Source organism: Schistocerca cancellata, chromosome 2 (genome assembly GCF_023864275.1).
Source record: "Schistocerca cancellata isolate TAMUIC-IGC-003103 chromosome 2, iqSchCanc2.1, whole genome shotgun sequence".
Taxonomy (NCBI): domain Eukaryota; kingdom Metazoa; phylum Arthropoda; class Insecta; order Orthoptera; family Acrididae; genus Schistocerca; species Schistocerca cancellata.
This window is the reverse complement of record NC_064627.1, coordinates 773,797,695-773,816,337: the sequence shown is the minus strand read 5'-3', so window position 1 is coordinate 773,816,337 and position 18,643 is coordinate 773,797,695. Positions and strand designations below refer to the sequence as shown.

General features: G+C 42.8%; 1 protein-coding gene across 5 annotated transcripts in view; it reads left to right on the top strand.

Moving 5' to 3' along the window:
• Window positions 1-18,643, top strand: part of LOC126162616 (cuticle protein 21-like) — a 190,936-nt gene that overhangs the window by 99,539 nt on the left and 72,754 nt on the right. For 2 of the 5 annotated variants that reach the window (XM_049919232.1, XM_049919231.1), the window contains exon 2: window positions 4,935-5,596. The exons of 2 other annotated variants lie outside the window; for them this stretch is intronic. In XM_049919232.1, coding sequence (XP_049775189.1) covers window positions 4,935-5,540 — 606 coding nt within the window. In that variant the 3' untranslated portion in view covers window positions 5,541-5,596. Of the gene's footprint in view, window positions 1-2,953; window positions 2,987-4,934; window positions 5,597-18,643 lie in introns of those variants that run through there. One more of the 5 variants, XM_049919230.1, reaches the window with a different exon arrangement.

Sequence of the window (18,643 nt, the reverse complement as noted above, 5' to 3'; positions counted from 1 at the left end):
CAGAAACACGACGTCGTTACTCAAGAGATCGTGTTTGTCTATTAAAAGTGTCATGGTAGGCTTCAGAATTGATTGACTTTCCACGCTGCGTAAAATGCACGATCCAGAGTCCCAAACAACGACAGTCAAAACCTCTCTGGCTGACAGAGCCTGGTAAGCTTTTTTAGCTTCGTTGGGCGAAGCGTCGAGTCACAGGTCACGATTCCGTTCAGTATAGGCTTTCTCCCTCTGTGTCGTAGTGAAAGATTCCAGAGAAGCGATCAAACGTTGAGTTTTTATAGTTCTCAGAAAGGAGTTATGGTACCGTAATTCTTTACTTACGATTCCATGCTAAGCAGTCGTAACAATCCGCGGAAAGTTGTGCGCCATTTGAGAAATAGCGAAACGTCAGTTTTCGCGAACTATTTCGCTCATTTTTCTGCTATTTCGTTGCTAACTACAAACAGATGACAACTACTATCATAATCGTGAACATTCATCCTCAGATTCATAAAAAGGTGACGCCATTGATGAATAAAAATTTCATTGTTCACATTCAGTCCATAAATAGCACAATATTCGTGATTAATATCAACAGCTTTTACATATTTCCCGCTAGAAACCATATTACAGTACGGATTTCATATTTGGCGGATGTTCACGTATTTTAGAGCAGTTGCTGTAAGCTAACGAAAAGCAGTGCGACTTTGTCGCCACGATAGCTCTGACACCCACTGACGTACTTCGTGGACGTGTTCAAGTCCTGTGTGGTCCTTTTTCATGATGGGTCATGATCGTACCGCTGTGAAATTGCAGGTGTGCTGGCGGACATTTCTCTTTTAATACACAGTATGTTTGTTGCGTTACTCTTATATAATGTGACGTTTGTAGCAGGTCGCCTTCATGGTGTGCTAATTAAATGGCTGACAGTGTGTGATATGAAGAGTACTAAGGCCAACAAATTAATGACAATAACGTTACATGAAGCTAATTCCAATTAGAACTTTTAAGATTGCAATATCGAGTGCTGAGCGTAAAAAAGCCAAACGTAAGAGAAAGCAGAACCTAAGCAGCCTGTGCGACTGCGGTCTACTTAGAATTAAGCAATGTCGGCTGCACATGGAGCGACATCGACTAATGAAATGCGCGCGTTTTGCCACGGATGTGAACACGCATGTACGATCCGCGATAAAAAAGTTCATTCGAATCTGCGTCGAAAGCTACATTTATAGGTGACAAGAGTGGAAGTGAGATCCAGTGTGTCTAGATTGGGATTTGATAAAGACTTTATACGAGTGACGGCAAACTGGTGTGTCAAATTTTATAATATTATTCGATGAGTACTAATCAGTACAAACAAAATGAGAATACAGTTACTAGTGACTCGACGTCAAAACACCTAAATCATCATCGTCGCATCGAATGTAGCAATAAAGAAATAAAGTCCGTTAGTGAGGCAATAAACGAGTATTTGTCGCGTAAAAGAATGAGGAGAGCACAAATGTTGCAGTTGACTAAAGGATGTAGAACAAGCAAAAGAAAAAAAAGTCCACAGAAGGAAATAGTAAATCATCAAAAATGGAGACTGCAAACATGATAAAGGAGGCTTGTGCGTCCTACATTTGATGTACTGTAGTTTCAGTAACATTACAAAACTGCAACTATATGAATTTTAGAATATTAACGTAGAGAATCGTTAGGAGTAGAACAAGCAAAAGAAAAAAGGTCCACAGAAGGAAATAGTGGCTCTGGCTCTAAGCACTATGGGACTTAACATCTATGGTCATCAGTCCCCTAGAACTTAGAACTACTTAAACCTAACTAACCTAGCACACAACACCCATTCATCACGAGGCAGAGAAAATCCCTGACCCCGCCGGGAATCGAACCCGGGATCCCGGGCACGGGAAGCGAGAACGCTACCGCACGACCACGAGCTGCGGACGAAGGAAATAGTAAATCATCAAAAATGGAGACTGCAAACATTATAAAGGAGGCTTGTGCGTCCTACATTTGATGTACTGTAGATTCAGTAACATTACAAAATTGCAATTATGTGAATTTTGGAATATTAGCGTAGAGAATCATTAGGAGAGTCATAACTGTATATATAAGAACAGTACATGTAAAATTTAATCACCTTACACATACATCGTCTGTCTCCCAGAGCTGTGAAGATAACACTCTTGTTTTTAAATATGTTTTGCTGCAGTGAGACTGCTGAACACCTAAAACTGTCAAGACACAAGAGAATTAAACATATTAACTGTCGTTGGGCACTGATTCAAATCATTGGGGAAAGCTGTAAATGTGTGGCAGGCCAGGAATCGAAGCCAGATCTCCTGGTTATTAGGCAGATGCACTGACCACTATGCCACCAGGACACAGTGGTCATCGCAACTGCACAGAACCAAAATTTTCTACTTATCCACACACTACTGATGTAGCGTGACACCACATATAGATTAAACTGTAATTTACAAAATGCTGAAAATATCACCAAAAACAAATCTCGCGTACTGTTCATCCCTGTTAGTTGCCATATCCTTTAAAAAATTATCGTTGCCACGAAATTGATGACAGAGGAACATTTAATCTAATCTCGAGAAGATGACGAAACAGAATCCTTTTGAAAGTAATGCCCCAGCGATCTTCAGCTACACTTCAGAAAACAACAGTAAAGGCAAATCACGACAACAATAGGTCTAAAGTCATCGTGGACGCCGTAGTCTAAGATATGTTGATTATCATGCAGTTATAAAACGCAACTGCCTGCTAAAGGTCTGAGTTATCAGACGACTTGCATTTCGTAGCGGACGGCTGTGTCTCAATTGGGGTAGGTGCGCCCAAGGCCTGCTGTGGCTGGTGGCCGCCATCCACATCGCGCGTTGCGAAAACGCGGGCAGCGCCCAGCCACGCCTGCAGCGGGTATATAACTGCCGGCCGGACAGCGCATCGCCAGTTCTCAGCTCCACACAGCAAGAAACTCATCGACATGGCCTGCAAGGTGGGTGCCAGCAGAAGACTGCCCAACTTTCGCCTACCGACTGTGTTTCAAGTGTCCATGACTCAGCGGTGTTACACTTTTGTTACGTGTTTCGAACTTGACATCGTTTTGTCACTTGCAGTGACAACAGTGTTGACACAGACATGAACGTGACGAATTCTGTATAATATCAATAACGATTATTATGTAGGGTATAGTGTCTTGCGATGGCTACTCCGACTGTGCTTTAGAGCTGCAAGTGGGGAACTACACGCAATGTGTGGAGGGTATATTGAACTTTCAAACTCTAGAAAGTTCTCACTAGAAAATTTCAAAGGTAGGAAGGAGAGTTAAATATCTCGACAGTGATCATATCGTTCGATATGCAACATTTGCTGAGAATAAATGTAAATTGAAGAAGGTTCAAAATGGTTTAAATGGCTCTGAGCACTATGGGACTCAACTGCTGTGGCCATCAGTCCCCTAGAACTTAGAACTACTTAAACCTAATTAACCTAAGGACATCACATACACCCATGCCCGAGGCAGGATTCGAACCTGCGACCGTAGCAACAGCGCGGCTCCGGACTGGAGCGCTTAGAACCGCACGGCCACAGCGGCCGGCAATTGAAGAAGGAATCGGCCACAGATCTCGCTGATGGAACTACCCCAAGTGATTTAGGGAATTTGTGGAAAATTTAAATGGGGTTGGGTGGACAAGAATACGAGAACCAAGTCAAGTGAATACTTTCTGGAACAAAAGCACCTGTTCATATGGACAAGCGTGAACCTGTTCCCAAAATCTTGCTCGATTAAAGTCACCGGAGACAAGTTTGCGTTCAAAAATAAATAATAATGAAACTCAACGACGTACTATTGGTCTGTTGCTGGAGAGATATTTGAATTTGGATCTACACCACTCTCCTCCTCACGATATCTCCTTGGGAGCTAATCAAGCATGTTTTGAGTCGGGAGAGCCACGCCTAGGTGACTCACTTATTAAGAAGATACTCTGTGAAAAGGAAAGATACGGATTTTATTTTAAGCATATTACAGATCTTAAATCTTCAAGGATATTTCACTAAGAATTATGACCCAGTCCACACTGAAATACCCATTCTTGAATGTCTGTCACTTCTCAATGAGAGAAACCAATTTTTCCAACAGGGAAAATATGATTTTTTCAAGTTTACTGTGTTTTTTTTTTATTATTCCAACTTATCTCCAACCGAAAGTAAAGTATATGGAAGACCATTACTCAGTCACCCAATGATTGCATAAGAAAGGAAAGTAACGCTGACCGTACTAGACAAGGTGCTAGGACACTGCACATTCTATATTCACTGTACAACAGAATTTCCTTTTATTCTGCACCATCGTTATAAAATTAACGTCGAAGAAACGACAGTACTATGTAACTAATTTTTAGTTACATTCTCAGCATTTGCCTGAAGAGATTTAGGGAAATCACGGAAAATTTAAATCAGGAAGGCCGGACGAGGGTTTGAACAGTCGTCATCGTTTTTAGAGGTAATGTGGATTAGAAACATGTTAAACACCACCGCAATACTGTAATGATGACTGTCCTGATAGCCAGCCGGAGTAGCCGAGCGGTTCTAGGCCCTACGGTCGCAGGTTCGAATCCTGCCTCGGGCGTGGATGTGTGTGATGTCCTTAGGTTTAAGTAGTTCTAAGTTCTAGGGGACTGATGACCTCAGAAGTTAAGTCCCATAGTGCTCAGAGCCATTTATGACTGTCCTGATAGACTTAAAATGGTCAAGAACCTTTCACACGACAGCTATAAAACGGATCTTTAAAACACCAATGGCCCCACTTCTCTATCCATAGCCAAATAACTACACCTCCTGACCTAGTTTTTGAAGCTCCGCCGAAGAACGTGCAAAGAACCACTGCCTCACAAGCAAAGAAAGGTAGACACTATAACTGACAGAATTCCTGTGTGTTTCAGCTGATCGTCCTCGCCGCCTTCGTGGCCGTAGCCCGTGCGGGTTTCCTGGGCGCCCCCGCCGTCGTCGCCCCCGGCCCAGCCATCGCCGCCCGCGCTTACGCCGCCCCCGTGGCGTACGCCGCCCCAGCCCTTCGTGCTGCTCCCGTGGCATACGCCGCCCCCGCGCTGCGTGCCGCCCCCCTGGCCGTCGCCCCCGCCGTGAGAGCCGCCCCCGTCGCCGTCGCCGCCCCTGCAGCCGTGGCCGCCGAGTACGACCCCAACCCCCAGTACAGCTACGCCTACAGCGTGCAGGACGCCCTCACCGGTGACTCCAAGAACCAGCAGGAGAGCCGCAGCGGTGACGTCGTCCAGGGCAGCTACAGCCTGGTCGAGCCCGACGGCTCCATCCGCACCGTCGACTACACCGCCGACCCCGTCAACGGCTTCAACGCCGTCGTGCACAGGGAGGCCGCTGCCCACCCCGCCCCCGTCGTCGCCAAGGTGGCCGCCCCCGTCGCCTACGCCGCCCCCGCCGTCGCTAAGATCGCCGCCCCTGTGGCCTACGCTGCCCCGGCCATTGCTAAGTACGCTGCCCCCCTTGCCTATGGCAAGGCTATCCTGGGCTAAGCTATATAAATAGTTGACCAAGCTGTATTTATTATGTGTGAATGCGTCTTGTATAGTATGATGAACACAACGAATAAAATTCGTTACTAAAAAGAATGAATTGTTTGTAATTCTTTACCTAGCCATTCTCATTTTTCAACATTGTTCCCTTCATATGTCTGGTATTCACTGTGAATTTATGACAAATGATATTACAGGACAGTGAAAGGTACACCCTGAAAGCAAAGAGTAACACTAGTTGGATTAGTATTTTTGTTAAATATTTTCCTTTGACAAACTAAAGAGCCGTTATAGTATGTCGGTTGGAGCTACTGAAGTGGTCACATAGTGGCTGCGTTCCGCGCGGAATCGTTCCCACGAGGTAAAGCGTTCACCGGCGGGCGCCGCAACTGGCAAAAGCGTTACACTGTTTACATTATCTGACGGGTGGAGTTGGGGAGGGGGTTGGAGGGATGCGTTCACTGACTAGGATCAACAGCGCCGGAAGGAAGCGTCATGTTATGTTCTCCCAATGTACTGTCTCAAACTGAGGACAACGGTCCAATTCTCGCTTCAGCACCAAGTGACAGCGAAGAAATGAGTGACGACGATGAGATTGTTGCTTTTGCGCTGTTTCATGAAAGGGAAAAGAAGAAAAGTTGACGGAAGTGATTTTTGGAAAACAACCTACAGTCCAAAAGACATGATGATGTAGAGTTCCAGACTCTGTTCGCAGACTTTAACGAAGGTGATATTTTCAAAATTTTCTTTTTCCAGCCCGGTGTCTTCGAATGCCTCACGAGAAATTTACACTTTTTCTTGAATTAACCAGGTAAAGCATGTCATTTAAAAAGCCTGTTGTACCAAAGGAGCCTCATCTATTTTAAGGCATACGAATGTAATTTAATAATTAATTTCACTTCGTAATGGAAGAACATACGAACTCACTTTAAATATAAAAAATTGATTTCAAAAAGGGCAAGGGACCGATTTCGGTACAGATGCTGCTTATTTGTCTTCAGGCCTGTAGCTGTATCCTCCCTGTGCCACCACCACTGAAATGGATTTTGATGATTCATTAGCGATCCTCATTTCTGTTGCAGTTACATGTCAGGTATCTTTCTTTCGATTTCAATTTGGTTCAAAAATGGTTCAAATGGCTCTGAGCACTATAGGACTTAACAGCTGTGGTCATCAGTCCCCTAGAACTTAGAACTACTTAAACCTAACTAACCTAAGGACATCACACACATCCATGCCCGAGGCAGGATTCGAACCTGCGACCGTAGTAGTCGCGCGGTTCCGGACTGCGCGCCTAGAACAGCGAGACCACCGCGGCCGGCTTCAATTTGGTACCGCAAAGTGGAAGTGCTTTAACCGTTTATGACATTCAGTCGGATAAATTTTTCTTTTTATTTCTCATATTCTTTTTACTTTCCAAATATTCTCGAAGCTCAACAGCTGCAAATTGTTCGTCATTACCTTCTTTTTCCATGTTACGGTTTCTGCAGTTCCCCAAGTATTGTAACTTTAAGGCGTGTCGATATTACTAGACTCGTCGTCATTCAAAAGAGTATTACTTCCTTCCTGTAATTTGAAATGTTATTATACAGACGTTAATGGTGTCTGTATATTTGAATGACGTTCACATTTATTGTGCAAATAACGAGACATAAATAGTAGTTCTTTTTTAATTTCTAAGTTGAAAGTTTTTTTATTGTCCAATATATCACAAAATACAAGTTCAAGTGTTTTCTTCGTTATTGTCGCTGTTCATTTTCTACTACTACCTGATTTTTTAAGTATTCTAGCTGTTTAATGTTGTTATTTATAATTTTTCACAAGGATGATAAAGTGTTCTACCGTTCATTGCACCTGCTACTAAATGAGTGCGACCTGCTACTAACTGTATGTGACGTCACCCGCAATAGTCGCATGTAACTAATGGTTACCCCCTCGACAATGCTGGTCGCATTTTTCGCTGATGGATTTTGCTCTTCCATTGTGAACGCTGCGGAGAATACGAAGGTACGATTCGTGCGGCGCACTCCAGTGAAAGTGCATAAATATAATAACTTGATGGCTATCATGACTGATATTCGTGCAAATACTGCGTGAATCTCTAAAACTTGGTTAACCGACAAATTAAGGGACCGTCAGTTCAAAATTAAGGTACGAGACAGCAGATGTGACGGCTATGGTGGAGTCGCCGTTGTTGTGGAAAAATCATAGTCTCAGTTCCCCCAAGATTTCCAGTTACATAATGCGTATTTAGATATTGTATCACTTGATATTATGTAGTTGTGGATAACAGGAATATTAAGATCATATATCCACAGCCACCTTTCCGAAGCTACTTGGTCTCATCTGCACAATCAGTTATCGAAGAAATGTCTCTTCCTTGACGATTTAAAACACGTGGAGCGATCGTATGAATATCTTTAGTGGGAATTGGCTAGCACGTTCCACTGATCATTCAGATTTAGATTTGCGTAATATAAAACAGACTACCGGATTAGGTACTCCATTTCAACGGCAACCTTCTGCTACCAACGCTTTAGCATCTTCTATCGACTGATGCCGCTCTCTGACACCTATGGGACTAATTATTTTATTAAAAAAATTTCTCTGGCCGTTCCTGTTGCTCATCAGTCTGGCCGTTCAAGTGACGGTGGGCTTAATTGATAGAATACAAATTGGCATGGGCTCTAAACAACAATAAATGACCTGTACCAATTTACTAGCCACGTATGTTTAGTCTGAGAGCGCTGCCCTTAGAGCAGCCTATGATAAAACGCCCACGAATACATACTTGAATCTTAATTGTCACTATCGCAATCCCTGGTGGACTTCCATACGCTCGCGCGTTGCAGGTAAGAGATGGATTGTTGTCAAGGTATTCCGAGGCCGATTCCACTTATCAGAATTTTATAACCATTGTTCAGATGCCAGCTATAGCAAGGAATGTTGTACTAAAGCAAAAGAGAGAGGATGGATCATGAAACTGCGCCAAGTATTTCTTCAATGGCGTTTTTCGAGAAAAGGAAAATAACATAATGCAAGCAAGTACAGAAAACGCAGAGTAATTCATGGATGAACTGAGGCCACCTGACGTCTCACACAATATCAGTGAGCAAACTAAAATGCCCAACAGAATTAAAGTATCACCTTTTCGAAACCTAATAACTGTCTCCCATTGCGACATAAAAGTTTGAAATTCGGTCCAAAGTTATCTGCAGCCTTTCTTTCTCACATTGCAAAAGCTGGCACTCTGCGACTTCACCATCCGGCTCGGCCACTCTTCAGGCAGCAAGGTGTCGACACCTGCGGAAAAAAGACCACAACTCACAAGTTCATGTGAGGTTTATGGTGGGTTATTGACGTCCCATAGGCAACAAATTTCATCACAATTGATCCCAACGCCATTATGGACGTGTCACATGATGGGAAGGTCGCCACACCCTCTCTTACCCACATTTCATCCTTGTTTTGATGCCGCTGCGATGAAAGTCAGAATCCCGACACTCAGTGACAAAGTCACGCCATTTTCGTATGGGTGGCCGAGGAAAACGTTTCTGTCCCAGCGTCGCTCAGAATCGACATGAAAAGGCCTTTGGAGTATAACGAGACAGAATTTTTGCTGTACCGTACCGGATCGAACTACTAGGGACCGTTCAAAGCAGTTCGACGAAATTTGAACGTGATTCGAAACAGAAAAGTGATTTTACGCTTTTTCATCCCTTCTTTCCGGCGCCCTCCTATGACGTGTTCACGACAGGATTCGACATTAACAAATGAGTCAGTAAAGTGGTCAAGTGTCTTAAGACCATCTGGTAATGCAACACCCTAGTTGCCACCCGTGCACCTCTGTTCAGCACGTTAAAAATCAACCTGTCAGAAACATCAGTTCTGCCTTTCGACTGCTCTAGCGCCTGGAATTAGGCAAATTTCACCTAAGGGTATCGAAGGCGTTGCCTAACTCTCAGGAGCTAGAACAGCCTCAAGGCTCAATTGTTGTCAAAGTATCTGACAGCACATTTTTAACGCGTTCAACAAAGATGTCGAACCCCCCCGCCCTGGTCACTGTGTAACACCAGAGCTCGATACATCTACTGACATAAATTTTTCTGTTTTGTCTGTTCTACCTTCTATCATTAAGATATTGTAAATATTGTTTGATTGCATTGCTAGCACAAAAGTGTTCGCTCTTTCCTTCATTTAAATTCTTTGTCTCATTTGGAGGGAGACAAAACTTACTATATATATATTTGGAATTTTGTTTAAATAATTTTTTGTAGAAATACCAATATATGCAAATGTTCTGTTTTAATTAATATGTTTGGCTGTTGTTATGTAATTGCTGATCCTCACTTAGGGTCCTTAGTTGTTTTGTATGTAAAAGCTGTTGAGGTTCCCCTCGGGAACGGAACTGTGTAGGGCGCGCAAATTGTGGTTGGCCTAGGTAGAAAAGGTGGAACCAAGAGTCAGTCGGGGACGAGCTACCAAACTGTGAACTGCCCATGTGAAAGCTGTATATTGTGCTGGTTCCGAGAGAGGCTTTTCCTGGCGCTTTCCAATGCCTCGAATGGATGGATAAAGAGTTGGAACTATTCTGAAATTCGTATCTATCATCGCCACCAAGAAATGACAGCTTCCAGCAATTCTACCTGCAAATCCACCTAACAACATGCAATCGCCACCACATTGCGCAATCACTGTAGTGGAACACTATAGTAATGTACAGTGAAGAATCAGCTTATTGCACGTGTTAGTGTGGTCAAATATAAGGTAATTTATAACTGAATTTATTTACCTACCTCGATTTTTTTCCCTTATCATAACACCTCTCAGGTTCCTCTCCGTTTGAACTAAAGTGATTACCGAGTGTCCTTACTGAAAGAACATTAAAGCCCAGTGTTTTACTAATTAATGCCTCTTGAACATAGTAAAAAGAAAGTTAAAGTTTAGGTGGCAAGAGAATGAGTTAAAGTAAATGATGCTTGCTCATAATAATTTTACTATTAAAACTGCTTATTAATATGTTGTTGCCAACTTCAAAATTAAAAGTTCTTAAATATGAGGCTTATAAATTTTTGCTTAATAAATGATCATATTGCTGCCTGTCGTAAATCGCAGAATGTGAGTCAGTATCTTACAAATATGTCAATTTTGTGTCTCTCTGTAGTAAAGTTGAAAACTGCAATTGTGGAAAGTTATATATTCATGCTTGCTAAGCACTTGTTTCCTTTGTGTATTGAAAGTGCATATTAATAGTGTAATAGGAACCACAGGTTATCCTTTATGCTCATGATAAATAACAATTAATAGAAGGACCACTATCTATGAAAACAATAATTTCGTTATTTAAAAGACAGTGAGCAGTAACCCGTTAATGAATTCCATTTACCTTTCATTCTAAATAGAAAAGTATTTAGCTGAGAGAGACTTAACCTGTGGCCAGTTCATAATTTTGCAGTGAACTACATTTACAATTTTATGTCAGCTAGGAAAATGTTTGAAAAGTAATACTGAACCTTATGTCCAATTTATGATTCTTCAGTGAATATTAATAGTAATGTTATAAAGACCATTCAGTTTGAATAAACCCTGAAAGTAATAGTGTGTAGTGTTATAAGGCTATAGTTATGCAAATAGTTTGTTCTGCATTCAGGTGCAAGAGTTCATTGCACTCGCGTGTGGCAAAGTATAGGTTGTGTTTGTCCGTTAAAGTTACTCATACTTATTTTCTTGAACAAGAATGTCAATCATTATCTTGCCTAATTAGGCAGGCGACCGTTTTTTTATTTGTTGTTGTTTGAACAGTGTGGATAAGTAAATTATTGTTTGTTACTGTCTGAATATTTACGTAATTCTGACTTCCACTTCCGATAAGCCACCTCCGTTAGGTACAACACGGTCAACATAACAAAATTCCTCTCAGAGGGTAACACTGCTCTGCTGCGTTATACCATAACTGCTTTAACAAGATAGTTTTGTTTCACGACCTGTCTCCAACTTTAAGGTTATGGTATAGCAGTAGCGAACAGAAGTGCTATACGTGGCTTTTCCGTGACAGGACTACTTTGTTCTGTTGGGGCATAGTACGTAATAAGCCAAACTTGGTATTTGATTGTATAAGCTACGTAAATCCAGTTGCAGTGTTATAACTGGACAGGAGGGCACCAAAAATAAGAGACGAAAAAGCGTAAAAATATTTTTCTGCTTCGGGTCACGTACAAGTTTTGTCGATTGGCTTTGAATAGTTCCGAGTGGTTCTACTCTCTAAAGCACAGCAAAAATTTATGTCACCCTACAATTCAAAGCAGTGAGACCACGTTCGGTGGGGTTGCAGCCCTGCGATGTCCTTAGAGTAGGGATGAAACGCCCATGGGCTGACAGCAATGGCCAAATTTGCTAAGAACGTCGTCCTATTACTCATCCGTCTGCGAACTGTCATATTCGACCGCGATGTGTGTGTGAAGCAACGCGCCATGAGAAGCAGTAGTTTCGTTTACACCCATTATGCCATCTCGAGAGGCTTTTCGTGTCGGTACAGGACACTGTGTCTGAAGTCTTTTCCTCGGTCACACATACGAAAACTTCTTGATTTTAAAGCTGGGTGTCGTGGTTCTGACCTACACCGCAGAGGCTTCATATCGGGGTGAAATGTGGGTAAGAGGGAATGTGAAATCGATGGCGTTGAGCACAACTGTGGTGGAATTTGGTGCCAATTTACCATCATTAACCCACCTTACAACTCGCATGAACTTATTGTGTGACCTTTTTCAAAAATGGTTCAAATGGCTCTGAGCACTATGGGACTCAACATCTTAGGTCAAAAGTCCCCTAGAACTTAGAACTACTTAAACCTAACCAACCTAAGGACATCACACACACCCATGCCCGAGGCAGGATTCGAACCGGCGACCGTAGCAGTCCCGCGGTTCCGGACGGCAGCGCCAGAACCGCTAGACCACCGCGGCCGGCTGACCTTTTTCGCATACGTTCAGGTCTTGCTGTTTGAAGCATTGCCGAGCCCGAGGCTGACATCGCAGAATGCCACCCGTTTGCACTATTACAGATAAAGGGTGTAGGCACCTTTCAGCCAAAATGCGAACTTGTGCGTTGCAATGGGAGAAAATTACAGAGTTTCGAAAAAGTGATCCTTTTATGTTGTTGTACATTGTAATTTCCAGCAGCAGTTCGTTCATAACTCTACCTTTAAATTAGACAGACATTTCAGTTTTAATGACTACTACATAGCCTATCAAAGAAAAATACAACACATGGAACAGCTAACATTATTAACTCCATGATATTCAAGCTTCCTTGGAAAGTAAAAGTTTGCAGATATTCTTAAAGATTTATTCATTAATACTTTTGTACCTCAGTAGTGGAGGCCAGTCATTGTCTTGATTGTGTCCATAACAGGTAAGAACCTGGTTTCTGCGAACTGCATTCTGCGCTTCAAACGCATATGCAACGTGATTGGGGACAGACTGAAATGGTTTTTAGAAGACAGTACCGGCCTTCATAACGGAGTATTTGGTTTCCGTAAGAATCTCAGTTCTATTGGAGCACTTTGGACATTTGTGACAGAGAAGAAGATGATCTTAACTGATAATTCTCGTACAATCGTAGCGCTCTTGGATATTACAGGTGACTATGGCGACTTCGTAATTCTTACTTTTCTACAAGTCTTGTCTGATATGAGTATACCTCATCTGGTGCCACTGCTATCTATGCTATAGCAACATAAGACCAAGAATGCGGATGCTTACGCGATTACCAGAACCCGTGGACAAAGGTTTACCGAGGAAGGCCCTTCACGTTCGCTACTTTTAAAATTGTACACTGATACACTGATACACAGGATACTGACTGAAGATTACGGTATTCTGTCACATTCCTACAATGTGCAAATGACTTTATGATTTATTCCAAGAGAAAATTAGAGGGCTACGTCCTGAGCTCTTCATGGAAACGTGTTCACTAGATAACATATGCTTTTAACGATAGAGGAATGGAAGTAGTACCTGGGAAATGTCAACTGCCGTTTTCGCCAGATACAGGATAGCCCCAGATGCAATGGAAATGGGACAGTCAAATGAAAACGAGACATACGGTAAAAATGTGTTTCTTATGTATACTGTTAATGTATTCATCCCACTGCAAAAGCAGACGGTCAATGACTTCATGGAAAAATGTTTGCGGTTAGCTGTTGAACCATGGTTGTACCCCGGCATGAACCTTGAAACCTTCCCACAGAAATTTCGTAAGACAATTATTTAATATAAATGGAGCCAAATGTAACCTCCCACAATAATGTAAGAGAAGAAAGACAATAGTGTAACCTCCCAGAGAAATTTTCTAAAATGACGATAATCTGAAATGACAATTACAATCGTGCTAAGTGTAACCCCTTCGAAAAATGAAAGTCAATTTAATAAGAAATGAATGAAATCTCAATGACAATGAAACGCAAATAAACCGAAATATCGGTCTTTGGGCCCTGATTAAACTCAAATTCTTACCTCAGTAAAACTGGATCTGCTCTTTTTTTTTTTTATAGCTTGGAGGAAATGCTTCGTAAAAATTCTTTGAATTTAAGTAAAAACTTTTCTTTAAGGAAATGCAAGGGAAATATTATTGTAAAAGAGGATTGTTTGTTAAAAATGCTTAGTTTGAAAACAAAATTATTATTGGGGCCATTCTTCAACAAATTAATTACACTTAAGATCCATTACAATACATTATTAGCTCATTACCTTATTTAAAAATATACCTCGTCCTGAATCTTGACCAGAGCCATGTCCGCGTCCGCCGACTCGTCACACAACTCGACTATCTCTCGCGCGCTACTAGCACTGACTGCCTACATGCAGCTGCACTGCAAACTCTCAACCGACTGCATACTCTCGCGGCTTGCTACTCACTACTACTGCATCTCGCAACAAACTGCTTACTCTCGCGGCTCGCTATTACTCTGTCGCAACTGAACTGACTATATGCTCTCTGGTCAGAGACTCTGTGCAATGCCTCTCCATCGCCGCCACACAATATACGTGTTTCAACCTCTTCGTCCGAAGAGGGGCTGCCAGGACAGCTCCCTATTGATTTTCTGGAAGAAGGGTGCCACAGTTATCGCACAAAGGTATGCTGACACGTTGCAGAAATAGAAGCGTACCATCAAGTACAAACGCTCAGGAATGTTTGTGGACTGCATCATTCTATTGCAGGATAGAGCTCGCCACATGTCGCCAAGGTAGTGTTGATCATGCTGCAGAAGTTTCGCTGGGAAGCCCTTACACATCGTCCAAACAGTCCCGATATCGCCCCGTGCGATTGTCACATTTTTCGAGCCCTGAGTAAGCACATTCGTGGCCGTAGATTTGCTTCGAACGAAGCGGTGTATGCCTGAGTACAATCATGGTTCCGTATGCAACCACAAACATTTTTCCACGAAGGCATTGACCGTCTTGACCAATAAATTTATTGGCGATTACTTTCGAAATGTAAGTAGTTTACTTACTTTTTCCCATCTGACGCGTTTACATGTGACTGCCCCTTATGCTTACAAATCGACAACAACAATATCCCTGCGTCCCTGCACGTTTAATGTTTGTTCATGTGGCTTGACGATCAACATCCATGGCAGGGACATGTTAACGAGATCAAAAAATCTTCAAAATTATTAATATCTTAAAAGCACGATCTTGTACGGATTGAGGGGCAATCCTTCACCGTTACAATCTTTTAAGAAGTAACAAGACATAATCTGATTGCATGCTATATGACTCCCGCATGTTTGCGTGTCTGTGCGGGCTACATTAGAGCAACACCGATACCGTTATACACGCAGAATTGGGGTCCCACCACTGAACTCGAGACTGAAACTTGTAAGTTCAAAATTCACGCTGAAAATAGAGTAATACCGTCATTAAATGATGTTTTGCAATAGAAAATATCCAGATCACAACATCTTGTGGAGAATAAGGCACGTTAGGAGAAGAAATTATTATCAACATCGTACTATATGATAAGATCGTGGGGTATTTTCCAGTCCAACGTCAATTTCATGTTTACTGGGTAATCTTTGTGGCATACTGCGGCCGAACTTCCCGAGGTGAGGACACGCGGCCATCAGTGCCACACGATCATTTCACTAACTTGTGTCATTGACATTGACAGTGACAGTGACAGTGACAGTGACATTGAAACTACTGTTCATCATTCAGTATGTGATTATCATACTAGTGAAGCAACGGTACATGCAGGTCACGAAGAGCGTGGACCGATCCTTCTTGCGACCCACAGGCGCTTCAGTCTGGAACCGCGCGACCGCTACGGTCGCGGGTTCGAATCCTTCCTCGGGCATGGATGTGTGTGATGTCCTTAGATTAGTTAGGTTTAGTTACTTCTACGTTCCAGGGGACTGATGACTTCAAATGTTAAGTGTCATAGTGCTCAGAGCCATTTGAACCATTTGAGCTACCTACAGAAACCTCTGAGTTAACAGCTGAGTCGTTTCCTACCTTCCAGCCCATACTGTACAAAACGGAGCTAAAAAAAATGGACAGGGTCCTGATATGTACCAATGTCATAAGTGATCTGTTGTACCTTGTAAAAGAAACTTCGGGAAAAGTTGCAAGCTACGTAGTGCTGAACATCCTAAGGCATCATACGATATCAAAAGATCTCCATAAATAATCTGTTTGCAGTGGATACCGTGCCACATTTGCTTAAAAGGCAGTGGACGCCCTCATCAGCTTGCCGAAAACGTGCAACCGTTCACACCCACTGTATATACCTCCCGCACTGTGATTACTATCGATTCCTCGCAGTTAAGGCTAAAGAAGAATGTTATGTTTTCTCTTCTTTCATCAAGAGCGCTCTTCGTCATGTAACGAGGACGTTACCTTCAGAGGAACTTGGTACTGGGCCACCCAGTAGCAAAAAGCGCGTACTCCGTGGATTCGCAATTCTGGTTTTAAGCAGAAGGGAGTAGTCGCCATTAACAGATTAACTACAGGGCGCAACACTATCAACACAATAAAACATCTGTGAAAGTTGATACCCATTTCAAATTGAGATTACTGTGAAGATAACTATGACATCCTGAAATTTTACTGCAGTGAGTAAAATATAAAAAACAAAGGAGAAAACTCTATACGACAAACTCATAAGTATTTGTTATCCGTCACTCCGATCAGTTCTAATTTCTTTGAACTAACAAACTTACAGATGTATTTATAAGTTCATTGGGTTTTGTAAAAAGGAATTTAAATGATACGTTAAGTTTATACTTATTACCGGATTTGGCTCCTAATTTGTTGCTTTATAAAAGCTTAATTTTCCAAAAAGAACACGGCGTACAGCTGTACGATAATCTTTAATGGGACACGACCGGTTTCGCATTCAACAGCCACATCCTCAGGTGTACATAATACAGTAAGTCATTAAAGACATCGATTTGGAAAGAAAGGTGACCCAACCTTCACTATTAAAACGGTGTTGCCCGCCAAATTCAGCTACTCAGTTATAAAAGGGCGGAATGTTGCGGACATCGTCCTCCATAAAAGCAAGGACGAATAAACTATGCAGCACATTCTAGTGACAGACCCCGCTAACAATAACAACACACTAGGCACGCTGAGCGCACAGCAAAACACTGAATGTGGCTATAGGCCACGAAGCTGGTCGTGTCCCATTAAAGATTGTCATACAGCTGTACGTAATGTTCTTTTTGCAAGATATATTGCCACATCTGCGGATACCCGGTGCACATACTTATAACTAAAATTTTAATATTACAGTGTCGAATGTCAACAAAGTACACAAATAATATTTTAAAAAGAGAGAAGTAGTTACAGCAAAAAAAAAAAATGGTTCAAATGGCTCTGAGCATTATGGGACTCAACATCTTAGGTCATAAGTCCCCTAGAACTTAGAACTACTTAAACCTAACTAACCTAAGGACATCACACACACCCATGCCCGAGGCAGGATTCGAACCTGCGACCGTAGCATTCCCGCGGTTCCGGACTGCAGCGCCAGAACCGCTAGACCACCGCGGCCAGTCGTAGTTACAGCAGGCAACTATCTTTATGTACATAAAAACTGAACGCATAATGACACAACGCGGTGCTACACCCACAAGTGCCCTGCCTGGAGGTAATATGTAACTGTTCATTTAGTGCCTGTATTGGTGGTGCTTTACATTTCTCTAATTGTCTGCGTGTTTTGTGTGTTTTAGTGTAGCGTCATCTGACTTGTAGTTTCACACTACAGCCACCTGACTTAAACTGCACTAGCAACTTCTGTAAATAGTCAGAAGTGCTCCAATCCTTGAAGAATCAATGATGACCTGAAGCACAGCACGCGGTTCGGGCTAGAAATGTATTTCGTGCTATGTAACCGAAAGGATCGTGCTATGTAACCGAAAGGAACGCAGGTAAAGATATGTAGGGGCTCCGTCTGTTGCGTGCGGATGCAGAGGGTGCTGGTCATTATCCGAAACAATAGGAACCTGCATTGGCCACGGTGGACAGACATCCGGCTGCTGCCCTCGGCCGTGGTGGCGTTGCGGCAACTGCGGCGAAAGCGATGCCTGGGATCCCCGATGTCGCAGCGCCTTCCGGTATGCCTGGCCTGGCCGGCTCACAATCACTTGATTGTGAACGACGAACGGAGGCGCGGTAGTGAATCTCAGGGTGGTAGGCGAAAGTAGGTAGTAGCCGCATGGTTAGCAGCTGCATGGCTGTCCGCTTACGCCTCAAAAATACATTTTAGGACTTCCCCATTTCCTGGAAATCTGCAGGAAGTAGGTCTGCGGATCATATGGAACGCCAGTGTAAGGAGGTAGTGGATCCCCTCAGGGAGACAGCAGGCAGCTAGAAAACGAATGACGGTGGCAGCACGTTTGGCTGCTCGGGGCCCACGGGAAATACGGACCACACAACGAACTTGTGAAGTCACACTAGTATGCTTGCCCGCCACAATCTGGACCGGGAAAAGCTCACCGCAAATAAATATATAATCGAAAAGGTACCCACTAAGGGTCTTAACTTCGTCGTGTGCTATCAAAAGCTTGCATTCATTTAAACACGGAGTCAAGAATTATT